The sequence below is a fragment of the Acipenser ruthenus genome, chromosome 22, assembly GCF_902713425.1.
Source record: "Acipenser ruthenus chromosome 22, fAciRut3.2 maternal haplotype, whole genome shotgun sequence".
In the NCBI taxonomy this organism is placed as follows: Eukaryota; Metazoa; Chordata; class Actinopteri; order Acipenseriformes; family Acipenseridae; genus Acipenser; species Acipenser ruthenus.
In genome coordinates, this window is record NC_081210.1 from 12,960,020 (window position 1) to 12,982,541 (window position 22,522).

The 22,522-nt window shown below is 40.5% G+C and overlaps 1 protein-coding gene across 3 annotated transcripts in view; it reads right to left on the reverse strand.

The window, feature by feature from the left end:
• pemt (phosphatidylethanolamine N-methyltransferase) overlaps positions 1-22,522 on the reverse strand; it is a 182,889-nt gene that overhangs the window by 18,902 nt on the left and 141,465 nt on the right. Inside the window, exon 6 of one of the 3 annotated variants that reach the window (XM_058995992.1) lies at positions 386-463. The exons of 1 other annotated variant lie outside the window; for it this stretch is intronic. In XM_058995992.1, coding sequence (XP_058851975.1) covers positions 386-463 — 78 coding nt within the window. The remainder of the gene's footprint in view (positions 1-385; positions 464-22,522) is intronic. One more of the 3 variants, XM_058995993.1, reaches the window with a different exon arrangement.

Sequence of the window (22,522 nt, forward strand, 5' to 3'; positions counted from 1 at the left end):
GGCATGGACTGCTGTTTTGTAAATTACCAAATACTGTATTACACAGCTTTGTTTTGCACTAATTGTCAATGATTTCCTTTGTATATTATACGTACAGTACTGTACTTTATTACACGTTGCTATGCTAAAGTTTTAGAATGGAATTGAACAATATGTCATCATGTTCAATTCCATTCTAACAACAATAGGGGCTTAGTAAAGAATCATTAGCTCTTGTTTTGTTTCAATGGCTGATGTGTACAATCTAAGTTCTAAAACAGATTGATTCTGTTCTGAGGCCAGCATTGGGAAGAGGGAAGCAGAAAGAGTAGAGGAATTGGGGTTCATCTACTTGGAGTAAACTGATAAAACTACAATACTGTTTCAAGTAAAAACGGAAACTTACCCTTCAAAACCGATAGCGATCTTGTATGTGACAGCAACCAGAGCCGTAAGCACCATTCCAACAGGGCTGGCATTCCTGCTGATCAAGGGGTAGGGTTAGCTGGGGTATCCCTAGATCAGTGCTACTAAAACATAAGGAACGATGTATTGCACTGAAATGAAACGTTTGAAAAGCTTTACACCATGTTCCACTGCTCGCCGAGTTGTGTTACTTGTTACTGTTTGAAGGTTATGTGCTAGTCTAAGTCACCTTGTTTTGTGCATATTTACTGGAGAGATTTTTATTTTAACCCTGTGGGCAGGGCTGGATTTTGGTATCATGGACCACTGGACAAGGAACCAGAACAGACCCGCCCCCCCCTTCCTGAGAATTCAGGATAAGTTGAAGGTGGTCAAATGTTGTTCTCTTGTCCTTGCCAGAAACAAATTTAGTAAACTGGAGCATTTCTGATGGGAAATATTCATCCAGATCTGAAGGATAGGTTTGCATGAGTGTAGCAGCTTTGTTTTTGATGTCATATTCTGACATGTTCTGAAAGTCGGTAAGGAAGCCAAACAAGTTATGCACAGTAACATATGCTTTTGATCAGTGCAAGCAATCTGAAAGAGTATCGAGAATCTTTAGGAAAATATGGACACGAAAATCTGTCTCTGCCCTGTAGTAAATCTTTAGTTACACTGGGGCATTCGTGATCCTGCAGAGCACCGAGTGGTCGTCTCTGCAGTCGCTCTTCCTCTCGATATTTCTTCAGCACTGCAGTTTCCATTGCACGGTTTTCAAAATCATCAAAATGATCACGAATATCATCCAGAAATGTTTTCAGAGATTCAAGTAATTCAACTACCACTGACAGTTCGATGCTGTGTGCTTGAATGGATTTACTTATTTTGTTGAATCTCTCCAGAATGTTATTCCACAAGTCTGTGGATTAAAGCGAAAGGCAGATTGAAGTTACCTTGATCGTTGATTGGCGATGTGGACCGACTCCTTGTTCTGTACTACTTTCTAATTCTTCAGGCCCGTTATCTGGAACGGTAGCGCCGCCAAAACTCTCACTGACCAGTTGTTCAGGTTCATTTGTTGTTGTCGTTACTTCATTTTATAGGATTTAAAACCGAAATCTGATAGTCTCGTAATGTTTTCCAGCAGGCATTTTTCGTACTAGCTTGCTTTTCCTTTTGATTTTTTTGTTTCGCTGCACTGCAGAGTTTTTCAATTTTTTCTGTATTAGTCTCTCTCGCGCGCTTTATCTCTCACTCTCGCTCTCTCTCTCGCCATCCTCCAACGTGCGAGTGACTAGTAAGAGACTGTCACAAAGACGGCCAGAGTGGGTGGCGTCAGACCGGAAGCAGGAAGGAATTCAAACACAGACAGACGGTGATGGTGATGAGCTGAGTGCAATGGCTGCACTCAGCGTTTATTAACGAATAAAAGGGTTGTACACAGCACAAAAACAGGACACGGCACATGCGCCAAAATAAACAGACATACAAAACGGACTAACACTAAACAAACGGTGCACGGAGAGACAAACAAACACGGTGAGAACAAACACTTTACGTTTACTTTTAATGATTTTAACTCTCCTCTCTCTCTCTCTCTCTCTCTCTCTCACCCGTTCTCCTCTTCCGAACACCTAACCCTGACTGACTAAATGTGCGTCTATATATACTATTGTGCTGGGATTCAATTACTAATTAATTATTCACTTGAATCCCAGCACGTGAATTAATTACGTGCAACCCCGTGCTTACATATTACATTTAACCAGCACGTGAAGTGATTTGTGCTCTCCTCGTGCCTAAATACAAATCTACACTTTTTAAATACACGTGAAACACAGACCCGTTTATATCCCGTGTACCAATCTATACACCAACATTAACATACGCACGCATACATACACAAAACACACAAATGCACACAGGGGCGGGGCACTTTGCCACAGAGACGCAAGTGTTTATCTAGCGCGATCACGGGGCGAGTGGATGGATTGTAAACTGTAAAATAGCAATTTTTATTTATGTATTTATTTTAACCAGGCTGTAGGCCCCCTCGGCAGCTCAGGGCCCTGGACAAATGTCCCGGTTGTCCCCCCTTAAATCCGGCCCTGCCTGTGGGTAAACCTTTTGTTCTCCTTTAAATCATGAAACGCACACAGTCCTTGTTGGGATAGTGCACTCAAGGTTACAGTTATGTTTTTGTTTTATGTTCCTAATGTATTATGCAGAATGGTTTAGAGATACAAGGAATTATACACAAACCGTTAAGTCAAGGTCTGTTTTTGTGAATAAAATCCAGGCTGTTGCTGGCTTTTAAACGTGAGTCAGAGCACTACGAGCAACCAGATCATATTCCCCATGCAGTCAGCACATTGAAACAGGATTGTAAAAGGCAAACACTTGGATGAACTTCTATTGCTTTGCAGAATAGACTGATATATAGTGTGTGTTAAAATATAACTTTCAATACACTGACTGAAGAGTACACAACATATTTAGATGAAGTGTCCCGAAATTATGTTTAAACATGTTCTTTTTACATAGACATATACAATACCGCAAGGCCAATGTCCAGTGTGCCTCTTTACTTACACTTACACACACACACAAACACTCTCACAAACACACACACTCTCACACAATCTCTCACACACACAAACACTCTCACAAACAAACACTCTCACAAACACACTCACACAATCTCTCTCACACACACACACACACACACAAAATCTCTCTCACACACACAGACACACAAACACTCTCACAAACACACACACTCTCACACAATCTCACACACACACACACAAACACTCTCACAAACACATTCTCACACAATCTCTCACACACACACACAAATACTCTCACAAACACACACTCTCACACAATCTCTCTCACACACACACACACAAACACTCTCACAAACACACTCACACAATCTCTCTCACACACACACAGACACACAAACACTCTCACAAACACACACACTCTCACACAATCTCACACACACACACACACAAACACTCTCACAAACACATTCTCACACAATCTCTCACACACACACACAAACACTCTCACAAACACACACTGTCACACAATCTCTCACACACACACAAACACTCTCACAAACACACACTCTCACACAATCTCTCACACACACACAAACACTCACAACCACACACTCTCTCACAATCTCTCTCTCACACACACACAATCTCTCTCAAACACACACTCTCTCACAATCTCTCTCTCACACACACACAAACACTCTCAAACACACACACTCTCACACAATCTCTCACACACACACACAATCTCTCTAACACACACGCACACACACTCTCACAAACACACACACTCACAAACACACACAATCTCTCACACACACTCTCACAAACACACACTCTCACACAATCTCTCACACACACACAAACACTCTCACAAACACACACACTCACATACACACAATCTCTCTCACACACACACACACACACACACACACACACAAGTGTGCTACGACACACCTTTTCTTTTTGAATTTGCACTATGCTATGGCAATTTGCTTTTCGTTTAGCGCAGTAATGTCCAGAGGGAATGTCAGCCCCATGATCTCCACTCACATGAAGGCATCTGTCTCAGTTCAGTCAACAGCAGAGCATTATAAGGCTACATTATTATCAGGCTTTTTTTAAGAACACAGCTCATTTGGGACCTATTGGAGGCACTCGAAGAGATCCAGACTATGAAGCATATTGTGATTTCTTGTTCAATTAGGTGAGCAAGTCTGTGAAGTAATGGAAACTAAAATCCCAGAGGACCCCGACACAGGCCCCTAGCAGCAGACGACCCATTGAGTCTGCAGCCTGCTGTGTGTACATCAGCAGCTCCAGGACTCTTGACTATAAGTGCTGGACAAACTAAACACGAGGGCTGTACGAACTAAACACGAGGGCTGGACGAACTAAACACAAACTAAACACGAGGGCTGGACGAGCTAAACACGAGCTAAACACGAGGACTGGACGAGCTAAACACGAGGGCTGGACGAACAAAACACGAGGGCTGGACAAACTAAACACGAGCTAAACACGAGGGCTGGACGAACTAAACACGAGGGCTGGATGAACTAAACACGAGCTAAACACGAGGGCTGGACGAGCTAAACACAAGGGCTAGACAAACTAAACACGAGGGCTGGACAAACTAAACACGAGGGCTAGACAAACTAAACACGAGCTAAACACAAGGGCTGGACAAGCTAAACACGAGGGCTGGACAAGCTAAACACGAGGGCTGGACGAGTTAAACACGAGGGCTGGACAAATTAAACACGAGGGCTGGACGAACTAAACACGAGGGCTGGACGAACTAAACACGAGGGCTAGACAAACTAAACACCAGGCTGGACGAGCTAAACACCAGGCTGGACGAGCTAAACACCAGGCTGGACGAACTAAATACGAGGGCTAGACGAACTAAACACCAGGCTGGACGAGCTAAACACGAGGGCTGGACGAGCTAAACACGAGGGCTGGACGAACTAAACACCAGGCTGGACGAGCTAAACACGAGGGCTGGACGAGCTAAACACGAGGGCTGGGTGATCTAAACATGTTCACAAAATCAGTTCAGAGCATCCAGATAACAAAATCAGCACACAGTTCAGATCAGCCCACAATTCAGAGGGGAGGGGAGGGGGCAGGGTCAGGACTTGGAGAAAGAGGGGAAACTCATATTGTAACAGCAAATGTCAACATAAAAGGAAAAAATAAATATTTCTCAATTTCATTAGTCCCCTTGTTTTTCTAGATAAAAAGCTAATTGTCCTTAATTAGCACTAAGATCGCTTCAGGTCATGCCACGTCTTTAGGTTGTTTTTCAGTAGAACATACAATGTATTCATTCTGTAGAGAAAGCTTCAGAAATTAGAAATATGAACCGGCTGAGATGTCACACTGGGAGACCGTGTCTGTATTTTAAAAGACACTATTCATGATAAAATCTTCAAACAAAACCAGAAAGAAAGTCTTTGCAGAACAGACTGTATACAGTGTGTGTTAAAACAGAACAGATTGTATACAGTGTGTGTTAAAACAGAACAGATTGTATACAGTGTGTGTTAAAACAGAACAGATTGTATACAGTGTGTGTTAAAACAGAACAGACTGTATACAGTGTGTTAAAACAGAACATACTGTATACAGTGTGTGTTAAAACAGAACAGATTGTATACAGTGTGTGTTAAAACAGAACAGATTGTATACAGTGTGTGTTAAAACAGAACAGATTGTATACAGTGTGTGTTAAAACAGAACAGATTGTATACAGTGTGTGTTAAAACAGAACAGATTGTATACAGTGTGTGTTAAAACAGAACAGACTGTATACAGTGTGTGTTCAAACAGAACAGACTGTATACAGTGTGTGTTAAAACAGAACAGACTGTATCAGTGTGTATTAAAACAGAACAGACTGTATCAGTGTGTGTTAAAACAGAACAGATTGTATCAGTGTGTGTTAAAACAGAACAGACTGTATACAGTGTGTGTTAAAACAGAACAGATTGTATACAGTGTGTGTTAAAACAGAACAGATTGTATCAGTGTGTGTTAAAACAGAACAGATTGTATCAGTGTGTGTTAAAACAGAACAGATTGTATACAGTGTGTGTTAAAACAGAACAGATTGTATACAGTGTGTGTTAAAACAGAACAGACTGTATACAGTGTGTGTTAAAACAGAACAGATTGTATACAGTGTGTGTTAAAACAGAACAGATTGTATCAGTGTGTGTTAAAACAGAACAGATTGTATCAGTGTGTGTTAAAACAGAACAGATTGTATACAGTGTGTGTTAAAACAGAACAGATTGTATACAGTGTGTGTTAAAACAGAACAGATTGTATACAGTGTGTGTTAAAACAGAACAGACTGTATACAGTGTGTGTTAAAACAGAACAGACTGTATACAGTGTGTGTTAAAACAGAACAGACTGTATCAGTGTGTGTTAAAACAGAACAGACTGTATACAGTGTGTGTTAAAACAGAACAGACTGTATACAGTGTGTGTTAAAACAGAACAGATTGTATACAGTGTGTGTTAAAACAGAACAGATTGTATATAGTGTGTGTTAAAACAGAACAGACTGTATACAGTGTGTGTTAAAACAGAACAGACTGTATACAGTGTGTGTTAAAACAGAACAGATTGTATACAGTGTGTGTTAAAACAGAACAGATTGTATACAGTGTGTGTTAAAACAGAACAGATTGTATACAGTGTGTGTTAAAACAGAACAGACTGTATACAGTGTGTGTTAAAACAGAACAGACTGTATACAGTGTGTGTTAAAACAGAACAGACTGTATACAGTGTGTGTTAAAACTGAACAGACTGTATACAGTGTGTGTTAAAACAGAACAGACTGTATACAGTGTGTGTTAAAACAGAACAGACTGTATACAGTGTGTGTTAAAACAGAACAGATTGTATATAGTGTGTGTTAAAACAGAACAGACTGTATACAGTGTGTGTTAAAACAGAACAGACTGTATACAGTGTGTTTTAAAACAGAACAGATTGTATACAGTGTGTGTTAAAACAGAACAGATTGTATACAGTGTGTGTTAAAACAGAACAGATTGTATACAGTGTGTGTTAAAACAGAACAGATTGTATCAGTGTGTGTTAAAACAGAACAGATTGTATACAGTGTGTGTTAAAACAGATTGTATCAGTGTGTGTTAAAACAGAACATATTGTATACAGTGTGTGTTAAAAAAGAACAGATTGTATCAGTGTGTGTTAAAACAGAACAGATTGTATACAGTGTGTGTTAAAACAGAACAGATTGTATCAGTGTGTGTTAAAACAGAACAGACTGTATACAGTGTGTGTTAAAACAGAACAGATTGTATACAGTGTGTGTTAAAACAGAACAGATTGTATCAGTGTGTGTTAAAACAGAACAGATTGTATACAGTGTGTGTTAAAACAGAACAGATTGTATACAGTGTGTTAAAACAGAACAGATTGTATCAGTGTGTGTTAAAACAGAACAGATTGTATCAGTGTGTGTTAAAACAGAACAGATTGTATACAGTGTGTGTTAAAACAGAACAGACTGTATACAGTGTGTGTTAAAACAGAACAGATTGTATACAGTGTGTGTTAAAACAGAACAGATTGTATACAGTGTGTTAAAACAGAACAGATTGTATACAGTGTGTGTTAAAACAGAACAGATTGTATACAGTGTGTGTTAAAACAGAACAGATTGTATACAGTGTGTGTTAAAACAGAACAGACTGTATACAGTGTGTGTTAAAACAGAACAGACTGTATACAGTGTGTGTTAAAACAGAACAGACTGTATCAGTGTGTATTAAAACAGAACAGACTGTATCAGTGTGTGTTAAAACAGAACAGATTGTATCAGTGTGTGTTAAAACAGAACAGATTGTATCAGTGTGTGTTAAAACAGAACAGATTGTATACAGTGTGTGTTAAAACAGAACAGATTGTATACAGTGTGTGTTAAAACAGAACAGATTGTATACAGTGTGTGTTAAAACAGAACAGATTGTATCAGTGTGTGTTAAAACAGAACAGATTGTATACAGTGTGTGTTAAAACAGAACAGATTGTATACAGTGTGTGTTAAAACAGAACAGATTGTATACAGTGTGTGTTAAAACAGAACAGACTGTATACAGTGTGTGTTAAAACAGAACAGACTGTATACAGTGTGTGTTAAAACAGAACAGACTGTATCAGTGTGTGTTAAAACAGAACAGACTGTATACAGTGTGTGTTAAAACAGAACAGACTGTATACAGTGTGTGTTAAAACAGAACAGATTGTATACAGTGTGTGTTAAAACAGAACAGATTGTATACAGTGTGTGTTAAAACAGAACAGACTGTATACAGTGTGTGTTAAAACAGAACAGACTGTATACAGTGTGTGTTAAAACAGAACAGATTGTATACAGTGTGTGTTAAAACAGAACAGACTGTATACAGTGTGTGTTAAAACAGAACAGATTGTATACAGTGTGTGTTAAAACAGAACAGATTGTATACAGTGTGTGTTAAAACAGAACAGACTGTATACAGTGTGTGTTAAAACAGAACAGACTGTATACAGTGTGTGTTAAAACAGAACAGAATGTATACAGTGTGTGTTAAAACAGAACAGATTGTATACAGTGTGTTAAAACAGAACAGACTGTATACAGTGTGTGTTAAAAGAGAACAGATTGTATACAGTGTGTGTTAAAACAGAACAGACTGTATACAGTGTGTGTTAAAACAGAACAGATTGTATACAGTGTGTGTTAAAACAGAACAGATTGTATCAATGTGTGTTAAAACAGAACAGATTGTATACAGTGTGTGTTAAAACAGAACAGATTGTATACAGTGTGTTAAAACAGAACAGATTGTATCAGTGTGTGTTAAAACAGAACAGATTGTATCAGTGTGTGTTAAAACAGAACAGATTGTATACAGTGTGTGTTAAAACAGAACAGATTGTATACAGTGTGTGTTAAAACAGAACAGATTGTATACAGTGTGTGTTAAAACAGAACAGACTGTATACAGTGTGTGTTAAAACAGAACAGATTGTATACAGTGTGTGTTAAAACAGAACAGACTGTATCAGTGTGTGTTAAAAACAGAACAGATTGTATACAGTGTGTGTTAAAACAGAACAGACTGTATACAGTGTGTGTTAAAACAGAACAGACTGTATATAGTGTGTGTTAAAACAGAACAGACTGTATGTAGTGTGTGTTAAAACAGAACAGACTGTATACAGTGTGTGTTAAAACAGAACAGATTGTATACAGTGTGTGTTAAAACAGAACAGATTGTATACAGTGTGTGTTAAAACAGAACAGATTGTATACAGTGTGTTAAAACAGAACAGATTGTATACAGTGTGTGTTAAAACAGAACAGATTGTATACAGTGTGTGTTAAAACAGAACAGATTGTATACAGTGTGTGTTAAAACAGAACAGATTGTATCAGTGTGTGTTAAAACAGAACAGATTGTATACAGTGTGTGTTAAAACAGAACAGATTGTATACAGTGTGTGTTAAAACAGAACAGATTGTATACAGTGTGTGTTAAAACAGAACAGATTGTATCAGTGTGTGTTAAAACAGAACAGATTGTATACAGTGTGTGTTAAAACAGAACAGATTGTATCAGTGTGTGTTAAAACAGAACAGATTGTATCAGTGTGTGTTAAAACAGAACAGATTGTATACAGTGTGTGTTAAAACAGAACAGATTGTATACAGTGTGTGTTAAAACAGAACAGATTGTATACAGTGTGTGTTAAAACAGAACAGATTGTATACAGTGTGTGTTAAAACAGAACAGATTGTATACAGTGTGTGTTAAAACAGAACAGACTGTATACAGTGTGTATTAAAACAGAACAGACTGTATACAGTGTGTGTTAAAACAGAACAGACTGTATCAGTGTGTCTTAAAACAGAACAGATTGTATACAGTGTGTGTTAAAACAGAACAGATTGTATACAGTGTGTGTTAAAACAGAACAGATTGTATATAGTGTGTGTTAAAACAGAACAGACTGTATACAGTGTGTGTTAAAACAGAACAGATTGTATACAGTGTGTGTTAAAACAGAACAGATTGTATACAGTGTGTGTTAAAACAGAACAGACTGTATACAGTGTGTGTTAAAACAGAACAGATTGTATACAGTGTGTGTTAAAACAGAACAGATTGTATACAGTGTGTGTTAAAACAGAACAGATTGTATACAGTGTGTGTTAAAACAGAACAGATTGTATACAGTGTGTGTTAAAACAGAACAGACTGTATACAGTGTGTGTTAAAACAGAACAGATTGTATACAGTGTGTGTTAAAACAGAACAGACTGTATACAGTGTGTGTTAAAACAGAACAGATTGTATACAGTGTGTGTTAAAACAGAACAGACTGTATACAGTGTGTGTTAAAACAGAACAGATTGTATACAGTGTGTGTTAAAACAGAACAGATTGTATACAGTGTGTGTTAAAACAGAACAGATTGTATCAGTGTGTGTTAAAACAGAACAGACTGTATACAGTGTGTGTTAAAACAGAACAGATTGTATACAGTGTGTGTTAAAACAGAACAGATTGTATACAGTGTGTGTTAAAACAGAACAGTGCAAGTATTACAATAAACCAATAATACGCCACCTTTCTTTTTTCAGTAAAATACAGCTCTGTGGTACAGTCTTCATTTCCTACTCCACAGCACTTATGTTACAAGCACTTAAATATATCAGTCAGCATTAGGTATGTGCCTGCAAGGTAATAGGATGAAGGAGTATCTATTTGGACATATCTCTGATTCCATTACTTCTCTAATTTAATTTAAAATATAGTTTTTTTCTCCTTCATCTGTATCAAATTAACCCAGTTTTTCAAATCTATTTAAAGATAACTGCATTAGACTATTGCACATATTAACTATTAACTGGACATGTTGGTTTTGAAGCAGTGGCCTGGAGTATCAGATCAGGGAGTGCATGACCTATGTTTATAGAGCTCTTTTGTAAGTAGATTACACTGTATAAGGGATGAAACTCTCAATAGAAAAGAGCAGGTACTCATATGTGCAGCCGGGTGGAGCAGACCTGTGTTTTTTTTTTTTTTTTTCCTATATGTAAACATTTTTAAAAAATTGACAATTTGAGTTCTAAAATGTATAGATATCGGTACATGATACAATTATTTAATACAGAATAAGACCTAAAAATAACTAAAAAATATATAAACCTAAAAAAATAATAAAATATAGCAGTCTCCATAAACAAGGAAGCTGAAAATACTGAAAGCTTTGTATCCTCTGCTTGTATCACTCAGTCATGTACTGTAATATAACACTTAAGTTAAACCTAGAATGACAACCATTAAGAAATATCACAATATTACACTGTGAGGTAATTTCTGTAGAGAGGGAGTTTTGTTTCAAAATATCCAAAATAAGGGGTGCTGTTATAAAAAAAGGTCAAAATTAAACAATGCACAATAGGGGCTGAAATACCCCTCTATAATTTTAATAACAGACACTACAAAAAAATTATGTACTTAACTTGTCCATTTTAATCGCAATAGGGCCTCATTTACGAAAGGGCACTAAACATTATGGTGCACCATAATTGCAATTAGTGTGCACGGTCATGATTTCCATATTTACCATTGCAATTGTATTCATTATCGCATTGTGCCACGCTATGGTAATCAGAATGAATATGTGATGTGTATGGTAATGTATGATAATGTATTTAAATGAGGCACCCCGCCCTGAATAATGAGATGAGCTTTATTCACATCGTATTTACTAATAATAACCGTAGTTTGGAAACCAGGTTTTAAACACTGATAGGCACACTATTTCAACTGAAATTATCTGGAAACGTGGAGGTATTATAGTTTATTATTATTATTACAAACTATTATTTGTATTCATTTTTTCCCAATTTTCTCCTATTTTTTTGGAATGTGCAATTATTATTCAACCCAGCTCACCACTGCAACCCCTGGACTAACTCGGGAGAGATGAAGACGAGCACACGCTTCCTCCGAAACGAGTGGCGCCATCCGCTTTTTTTCACTCTGCAAGCCTGCCGTGCAGCCATCTCGGAACTTACAGCGTAGAAGGACCATCAGTTCTGAATTGCGTACATGTAAATGAATGCGTTCTCCGTTAGTATATAGGACAGTAAATTTAGATTTATGGTGCACATTAAGCTCACTACTTAATGTGCACGTTACAGCTACACGTAGTGCCCTTTCGTAAATGAGGCCCATAGTATTCTCTGAAATCCTCTCTGAATTTTCCAGACCCTGGGCACGCACCTGACCATGCTACATTGATAGCCATGGATTAGAACACACATTGTGTTGTTTTACTTATTATTTATCCCACAATGATATATAATGAGTGCTTCTCTGGTGTGATTCTGTCTATATTAATTACCATTAACTACTCCAGAACAAAACAGCTTTTGAAAAGGCTTCTCAATTTACTTTTCATCATGGCGTGATGACCTTCCCCACACACTTTCTGGCAGTCGGCTTTGAGAAGTCTTTTCAGCAGAATAATAATCCGAGCCCCGTGTTTTTCACAAATACAAAAGAAACAGTGAGAATGCATCGACTAATCGGCAGCTACACTATATTGTTAGCAATTAGTTAACATTTTCATTATTGTTTTAAATGATACAGTCATCTTTTTTTAATAACTTCTTACTCACCCACCACAATAACAATGCCATCTACTTGGTTCCCAACCTCTTTCAATGTAGGACCACCTTGGGGTTTGGATTTGTCCCACAGACCACTTGCCACACATTTTCTCACTACAGCATTTTTAAACTAATTTGTATGTGTATATGTATAAATACATGTAGAAAGTAAAGTGTTTATATAACGTACCTAATTTAATGAGATTCCTGGGCTTGAATCTTCGCTACCATTTCATCAAGCAATGTTGTCATTTTACGTTTTCAAAGTTGCTGATGACAAAGTTCCTATTTCTTTTGTTTAATTTCACATTCTGAATGCTTTGTAGATAAATGGTGTTTCAATTTTACAGGATTAAGAGTTTTGTTTAACAAAAATCTCTTAACAAAGTAATGCACTGGGGCTTGGGTCGTCTTCGGATCCAGTAAATGTAAATACGTGCTGGAACCCGCAACTGTTACCTTGTGTAGCAAATTAATCTATCCACTTCTAACACAACTTACTGCATTCACTGAGTCGCCAATAACTATTGCACACCCATAATAAAATAAAACAGATAAAGGGGAAAAATGCAAACTGCATGCATATCTTCTAATTATATATAATATGGTTAACCCTTTAAGGACCATGCATTTTTCAGTGGGATGCTCCCCCAGGACCAGGTTTTTTTGTTTGGTTGTAGTTGACTCTTATAAAAATTCAATACAAATCTATTTTATTCAGTAGCATCTTGGAATTTGTGGCCTTTTTTCAGAACACTCTGGGGAACATTATAAAGTACTTCAAAATCATATAAACTTTTGGCTTTTTTTTTGGACATATTTTGTTTTTATTTTAAACATTAAGTATTTGTTTATTATCATGAATTCTGCATAGAGATACATGTATAAAAACATGTTATTCTATGACCCTAGGGACCTTACAATACTTCCTGAAAGTAGTATTGATATTTGGGCAAATTACAACTTATTTGTTTCACTTGAGTGATTGCAATGACATAATACACATTTATTCTCGGGGTCTTTATAAGCAATAATGGACACTACTCTCGATTATTTTCTCAAAATAAATCTTAATAAATAAAATATTAGTTCATTCCTTCCATTATTATCAGTAATAAGGAAAAAAAAAACGTACCTGACAAATTTAGTTCATGAAATAGTATCTGCTTATATACACTCGTTTCTTGATATTTATAATGTTGTAAAAACATGTACACTACCGGTCAAAAGTTTTAGAACACCCCCATTTTTCCAGTTTTTATTGAAATTTAAGCAGTTCAAGTCCAGTGAATAACCTGAAATGGTACAAAGGTAAGCGGTAAACTGCCAGAGGTTAAAAAAAAAAGTTTAGGTTACCAAAAACTGAAAAATAATGTACATTTCAGAGTTATACAAAAAGGCCTTTTTCAGGGAACAAGTAATGGGTTAACAACTTACAGCTGTTCTGCAGCAATGGAAGTAAATTAAGCCTTGAAAGTTGATGCTAACAATTCCTACAGGTGTCCCAACTTTTGTTGATTACTTACAAACCCTCTGTCTGTATAAAAGCAGTGTTGGAACAGACTGTGTTACTACACCCTCTTAAGCATTATTTGGACAGTATTGTACTGCAGGAAGTAGTATATTCCTCTCATAATGGCGAGAAAAAGGCAATTAACAAAGGAAGACAGACAGACCATTATAACCCTTAAAAGTGTAGGTCTTTCCTTTAGAGAAATTGCAAAGAAAGCCAAGTGTCAGTGAGTACAGTTTCCTACACCATCAAAAGGCACTTGGAAACTGGAGGAAACTCTGACAGGAAGAGGTCTGGCAGACCCAAAGCCACAACAGAATCAGAAGACAAGTTTCTGAGAGTCAACAGCTTGCGTGATAGGCGGCTCACAGGACAACAGCTTCAAGCACAGCTTAACACTGGTTGAAGTAAGCAAGTCTCAGTTTCAACTGTGAAGAGAAGACTTCGAGCTGCAGGTTTGACAGGTCGAGTGGCAGTAAGAAAGCCATTGCTAAGATGGCAAAATAAGAAAAAGAGGCTTGTCTGGGCCATGAAGCACCGCCAGTGGACTACTGAAGACTGGAAGAAGGTCTTATGGACCGATGAATCAAAATTTGAAATCTTCGGTTCATCACGCAGGGTTTTTGTATGCCGTCGAGTAGGCGAAAGGATGGTTCCTTGGTGTGTGACACCAACTGTCAAACATGGAGGAGGAAGCGTGATGGTCTGGGGCTCTTTTGCTGGATCCAGAGTCGGCGACTTGCACAGAGTGAGTGGCACCCTGAATCAAAACTGCTACCACAGCATTTTGCAGCGCCATGCAATACCCTCTGGTATACGCCTAGTTGGTCAGGGGTTCATCCTACAGCAAGATAATGACCCAAAACATACCTCCAGGCTATGTCAGAACTACCTTAGAAGAAAAGAACAAGACGGTAGGCTTCAAATCATGGAATGGCCAGCACAGTCTCCAGACTTAAACCCCATCGAGCTGGTTTGGGATGAACTGGACAGAAGGGTGAAAGCAAAGCAACCTACAAGTGCAACACATTTGTGGGAACTTCTGCAACAGTGTTAGGAAGAACTTTCCGAACAATATAATTTCCATTGTAGAAAGAATGCCACGAGTGTGTTCGGCTGTTATATCTGCAAAAGGTGGCTACTTTGATGAGTCAGAAATTTATATTAAATTTTGTTAAACAAAACGATTCCATGATTTCTTTTTTTTATCTCCAATTGTTTATTTGTTCTATGCTTTAATTTCAGAGTACATTGAGACAAAGTAGCGAAAGGGAAAGGCTTTGGACAGGTTGTCCTGACAGTTCATTCCCTGGGTCGGGAAGACAGTCAGCCTGGAAAAAGACGAGACTCCAGTGTGGGAATGTATTGACCTGGAAGGTAAACGAGGTAGCAGCTGCAGGCAATAGAATCAGCTGCAATCGTTTACCAAGGAGTCATGCATAATCGCATAAAAGGGGCTGGAGAATTGTAAATCTTTTCCTTCGCTTTTGGTTTCAAAATAGCCCCAGAAGGACCCGTACACTGTGTATTAAGAGTATCGTGAGTGTTTGTTTGTTTGTCTTGTCTATAATTGTTACTTGTGTGTTTATAGACGGCTAACACGTTCCAGAGCTGTCACTAAGAGCCAGCACTGAACCCGGAACAGCACTGCACTATGTGTCACTCTTTAAACTGTATCACCCACCACGATCACTACAGCACGCACCCAGGACGTGACCGTGGTTGTATATTGTGGGAGAGATACTGTGTTTATTGTTTAGGTCTAATCCCTGTTACTGTTCTCCATGTTTTACGCATCGCTGTGTATAACCGGAGTTTATTATTTGGTCACCAGACCTGGATTATAACTAAAATAAAACTGATATTTTTCCATACCGGATTACAAATCTCTGTTTGTTTATTCCTGCACTGCATCACCTCTGCACCTGTACATAATCAGCAACCACTTTGCCACACCCTCTCAGTGACGTCACACGAGAAAACAAACAAGCAGGCAGTAAAATTCAATTCCTCCCCTATCCAATGATATTAACAAGCTGTACTGAAAAGTATGGTGGCCCAGCAAATCAAAGAAACAAAGTGCATTTTTTATTGTGTTTACACGATCACAGGCCCAGAATGACACTTCACTATGATTGTGTTTACACGATCACAGGCCCAGAATGACACTTCACTATGATTGTGTTTACACGATCACAAGCTGTTTGTTGTGTTGCTTAGAACTGCATAACCGAATTTTGGGAGCTATTTGTGGACCACCTGGAGTTTACTCACGGACCACAGGTTGGGAAGCACTGCAACAGAAGCATTTAAAGTTTTTTGCTCTTGTTTGGGTAATTTAGATGACTCCGCCCAACCTCTCACTCTCCCCTTAAAAAAGAAAACTGGAGGAGGACTGATGCCTGACTCAAGGAGGACTGATGCCTGATGCGTGACTCGAGGAGGACTGATGCCTGACTCAAGGAGGACTGATGCCTGAAGCCTGATGCCTGACTTGAGGACTGATGCCTGACTCGAGGAGGACTGATGCCTGATGCCTGACTTGAGGAGGACTGATACCTGACTCAAGGAGAACTGATGCCTGAAGCCTGATGCCTGACTCAAGGAGGACTGATGCCTGATGCCTGACTCGAGGAGGACTGATGCCTGACTTGAGGAGGACTGATGCCTGATGCCTGACTTGAGGAGGACTGATGCCTGACTTGAGGAGGACTGATGCCTGATGCCTGACTCGAGGAGGACTGATGCCTGACTTGAGGAGGACTGATGCCTGACTTGAGGAGGACTGATGCCTAACTTGAGGAGGACTGATGCCTGATGCCTGACTCGAGGATGACTGATGCCTGATACCTGACTCGAGGAGGACTGATGCCTGATGCCTGACTTGAGGAGGACTGATACCTGATGCCTGACTCGAGGAGGACTGATGCCTGATGCCTGACTCGAGGAGGACTGATGTCTGATGCCTGACTTGAGGAGGACTGATGCCAGATGCCTGACTCGAGGAGGACTGATGCCTGACTCGAGAAGGACTGATGCCTGACTTGAGGAGGACTGATGCCTGATGCCTGACTCGAGAAGGACTGATGCCTGACTTGAGGAGGACTGATGCCTGATGCCTGACTCGAGGAGGACTGATGTCTGATGCCTGACTCGAGGAGGACTGATGCCTGACTCGAGAAGGACTGATGCCTGACTTGAGGAGGACTGATGCCTGATGCCTGACTCGAGAAGGACTGATGCCTGACTTGAGGAGGACTGATGCCTGATGCCTGACTTGAGGAGGACTGATGCCTGATGCCTGACTCGAGGAGGACTGATGCCTGATGCCTGACGACTGACTTGAGGAGGACTGATGCCTGACTCGAGGAGGACTGATGTCTGATGCCTGACGACTGACTCGTGGAAGACTGATGCCTGACTTGAGGAGGACTGATGCCTGACTCGAGGAGGACTGATGCCTGACTTGAGGAGGACTGATGCCTGATGCCTGACTTGAGGAGGACTGATGCCTGATGCCTGACTTGAGGAGGACTGATGCCTGAATTGAGGAGGACTGATGCCTGAGTTGAGGAGGACTGATGCCTGACTTGAAGAGGACTGATGCCTGATGCCTGACTCGAGGAGGACTGATGTCTGATGCCTGACTCGAGGAGGACTGATGCCAGATGCCTGACTCGAGGAGGACTGATGCCTGACTTGAGGAGGACTGATGCCTGATGCCTGACTTGAGAAGGACTGATGCCTGACTTGAGGAGGACTGATGCCTGATGCCTGACTTGAGGAGGACTGATGCCTGACTCGAGGAGGACTGATGCCTGATGCCTGACGACTGACTTGAGGAGGACTGATGCCTGACTCGAGGAGGACTGATGTCTGATGCCTGACGACTGACTCGAGGAGGAATGATGACTGATGCCAGACGACTGACTCGTGGAAGACTGATGCCTGACTTGAGGAGGACTGATGCCTGACTTGATGAGGACTGATGCCTGATGCCTGACTTGAGGAGGACTGATGCCTGATGCCTGACTTGAGGAGGACTGATGCCTGAATCGAGGAGGACTGATGCCTGAGTTGAGGAGGACTGATGCCTGACTTGAAGAGGACTGAAGCCTGATGCCTGACTTGAGGAGGACTGAAGCCTGATGTCTGACTTGAGGAGGACTGATACCTGATGCCTGACTCGAGGAAGAGTGATGCCTGACTTGAGGAGGACTGATGCCTGACTCGAGGAGGACTGATGCCTGATGTCTGACTTGAGGAGGACTGATGCCTGACTCGAGGAGGACTGATGCCTGATGCCTGACTCAAGGAGGACTGATGCCTGACTTGAGGAGGACTGATGTCTGATGCCTGAGTTGAGGAGGACTGATGCCTGATGCCTGACTCGAGGAAGAGTGATGCCTGACTTGAGGAGGACTGATGCCTGACTTGAGGAGGACTGATGCCTGATGTCTGACTTGAGGAGGACTGATGCCTGACTCGAGGAGGACTGATGCCTGATGCCTGACTCAAGGAGGACTGATGCCTGACTTGAGGAGGACTGATGTCTGATGCCTGAGTTGAGGAGGACTGATGCCTGACTTGAGGATGACTGATGCCTGATGCCTGACTTGAGGAGGACTGATGCCTGACTCGAGGAGGACTCATGATGCCTGACTCGAGGAGGACTGATGCCTGATGCCTGACGACTGACTCAAGGAGGAATGATGACTGATGACTGATGCCTGACGACTGACTCGTGGAGGACCGATGCCTGACTTCAGGACGACTGATGCCTGATTCGAGGAGGACTGATGCCTGATGCCTGCCTTGAGGAGGCCTGATGCCTGACGACTGACTCGAGGAGGACTGATGCCTGGTACCTGACGACTGACTCAAGGAGGACTAATGACTGATGCCTGACGACTGACTCGAGGAGGACTGATGCTTGACGGCTGACTCGAGGAGGACTGATGCCTGATGCCTGACTTGAGGAGGACTATTACCTGAGTCGAGGAGGACTGATGCCTAATGCCTGATGCCTGCCTTGAGGAGGACTGATGCCTGATGCCTGACTCAAGGAGGACTGATGACTGATGCCTGACGACTGACTCGAGGAGGAATGATGACTGATGCCAGACGACTGACTCGTGGAAGACTGATGCCTGACGGCTGACTCGAGGAGGACTGATGCCTGACTTGAGGAGGACTGATACCTGAGTCGAGGAGGACTGATGCCTGATGCCTGCCTTGAGGAGGACTGATACCTGACTCAAGGAGGACTGATGCCTGACGACTGACTCGAGGAGGACTGATGCCTGATGCCTGGCGACTGACTCAAGAAGGAATGATGACTGATGACTGATGCCTGCCGACTGACTCGAGGAGGACTGTTGCCTGATGCCTGACTCGAGGAGGACTGATGCCTGACTCAAGGAGGACTGATTTCTGATGCCTGACTCGAGGAGGACTGATGCCTGACTCAAGGAGGACTGATGCCTGATGCCTGACTTGAGGAGGACTGATGCCTGATGCCTGACTCAAGGAGGACTGATGCCTGATGCCTGACTCGAGGAGGACTGATGCCTGATGCCTGACTTGAGGAGGACTGATACCTGTCTGACTCGAGAAGGACTGATGCCTGACTCGAGGAGGACTGATGCCTGACTCGAGGAGGACTGATGCCTGACTCGAGGACTGACGCCTGACTCAAGGAGGACTGATGCCTGATGCCAGACTCGAGTAGGACTGATGTGATTGAAATACAATTCCTAAATACAATCATTTTTCTTAATGGGTAGATTGCTGTATATGTAATTGTTATGACAGCACCACAATAGTAGGGCAGTGTAAATATATATACTGTATATTTTTTATTTTATCTTATTGCATTTTTATAGCGGGCATGGGAAGTATTTACTGTAAATAGGCAGTTAATTAAAAAGAGTGTGGGGCTGTACGTTACCATTACTGTCGCTAATGTGAAATTATGGTAACAAAATTATTTTTCTGTGCAAGGTCTGTTTATGTTAAAATGTTAAAAAGGGGATAATGTTTTATAAAAAATATGTATGTAGTTAAAACATGATGTATACTATACTATTATTGATATAAATTTATTTGAGTTGATTAATGTGTATTTGCAATAAAACTAAATTTGTGAAAAATAAAACTAAATTATAAAAAATAAAAATAATTTCACGGGGCTCTAATTATAATGCTATTTTGAGATTTTCCCAATCTAATAAAATATGATTTTAATATAGCTATAGACCATGTAAACATGTATAATATTACATCAAATTTGGACTAAGAGCATTTCAAAAAGGAATTCCTTTTGAAAGACAAGTAAACACGTCTCCCTTCCTCAGTGCAAAGTGCAGAAACGGTAACTCTACATTATAACGCTGCATAAAAGCGTTTAAAATGCAGCAAGTTTAGTTTATTAAAAAGAGAAAGGGAGCAGTGTGTGCGTTTAGCTACAGCCAGTTGGAGAAGTGAAATAAAGACTCACCGTAATCAAATGCTTTCAGATATTATACAAACAAAAATATTTGTAAAAGATCAACAATAGTGATTGCCAGTAAACTTTCTTCAGATGTCATTCATTCTATGAACAACCATCTTTTCTTTTGCTTTCCATTCCTTCAACAGATAATTAGTAATCGATATCAGGGGAGGGGACCGCTCACAGCACATCAAAACCAATAAATGCATGATTTTAATAACATTAAAAGTTGACCAATCATATAAATCCATAGCCAGTTGATGATCATTACATATATAAATACAATGTACAGAATAGTACAGAATACGAATTACCAATGTAATGTCATCACAGTTTTAGGCTGCCATCTTAGTGAAGGAAGGCGGTATATGTGATCCGGGCTCTCTTACTCTAGTCAGCCATCTTTGAGAACACCTGTTCACAAGGGATTGGAGTTCGGCTGACCACAAGGGCGGAGCTCTGGGTACAAAAGAGAACTCCTCGAAAAGATACTGTTTAGTGCAGATCCGTACAGAGACGTAACAGATCATATAAATAAGTCTGTCTGAGGTAAAACAATAAGCAAACAGAAACATAAAATGAATCAGGAAAGACTGAAAAATGAAAGGGTAGTTGATCTTGAGTGGATAAGAAAATAAACTGTGTTGCAAAAGACAATTAAAGAATGTGAATCACACAAAGCTGTGTTACAGGCAACTGCCACCACAGCCGTCTCCTGTGGGTTTGATACAAAACTAATTGAAAGTGAGAATGAGAAATTGCGCAGCCATGTTACTGAATTAGAAAGACAGTTGTATTACTCACAAAGAGCCATACGTACTATGGCAGCAAAATATACATCTGAATTACCAAATGAGGATCACACGTATGTAAGGCTAAAATTAAGAATTTAGAAGTACAACTGAGGCAGCAGGGAGCTGTAGTAGTGTCTGTAGGGTTTTTGAGAGCTGTAGTAGTGACTAGGGTTTCAGAGAGCTGTAGTAGTGTTTGTAGGGTTTCAGAGAGCTGTAGTAGTGTTTGTAGGGTTTCAGAGAGCTGTAGTAGTGTCTGTAGGGTTTCAGAGAGCTGTAGTAGTATTTGTAGAGTTTCAGAGAGGTGTTGTAGTGTCTGTAAGGTTTCAGAGCTGTAGTAGTGTCTGTAGGGTTTTTGAGAGCTGTAGTAGTGTCTGTAGGGTTTCAGAGAGCTGTAGTAGTATTTGTAGAGTTTCAGAGAGGTGTTGTAGTGTCTGTAAGGTTTCAGAGCTGTAGTAGTGTCTGTAGGGTTTCAGAGAGCTGTAGTAGTGTCTGTAGGGTTTCAGAGAGCTGTAGTAGTGTTTGTAGAGTTTCAGAGAGCTGTAGTAGTGTTTGTAGGGTTTCAGAGAGCTGTAGTAGTGTCTGTAGGGTTTCAGAGAGGTGTTGTAGTGTCTATAGGGTTTAGAGAGGTGTTGTAGTGTCTGTAGGGTTTCAGAGAGCTGTAGTAGTGTTTGTAGGGTTTAGAGAGGTGTTGTAGTGTCTGTATGGTTTCAGAGAGGTGTTGTAGTGTCTGTAGGGTTTAGAGAGGTGTTGTAGTGTCTGTAGGGTTTCAGAGAGCTGTAGTAGTGTCTGTAGGGTTTCAGAGAGCTGTAGTAGTGTTTGTAGGGTTTCAGAGAGCTGTAGTGGTGTGTAGGGTTTCAGAGAGGTGTTGTAGTGTCTGTAGGGTTTCAGAGAGCTGTAGTAGTGTCTGTAGGGTTTCAGAGAGCTGTAGTAGTATTTGTAGAGTTTCAGAGAGGTGTTGTAGTGTCTGTAGGGTTTCAGAGAGCTGTAGTAGTGTCTGTAGGGTTTCAGAGAGCTGTAGTAGTGTCTGTAGGGTTTCAGAGAGCTGTA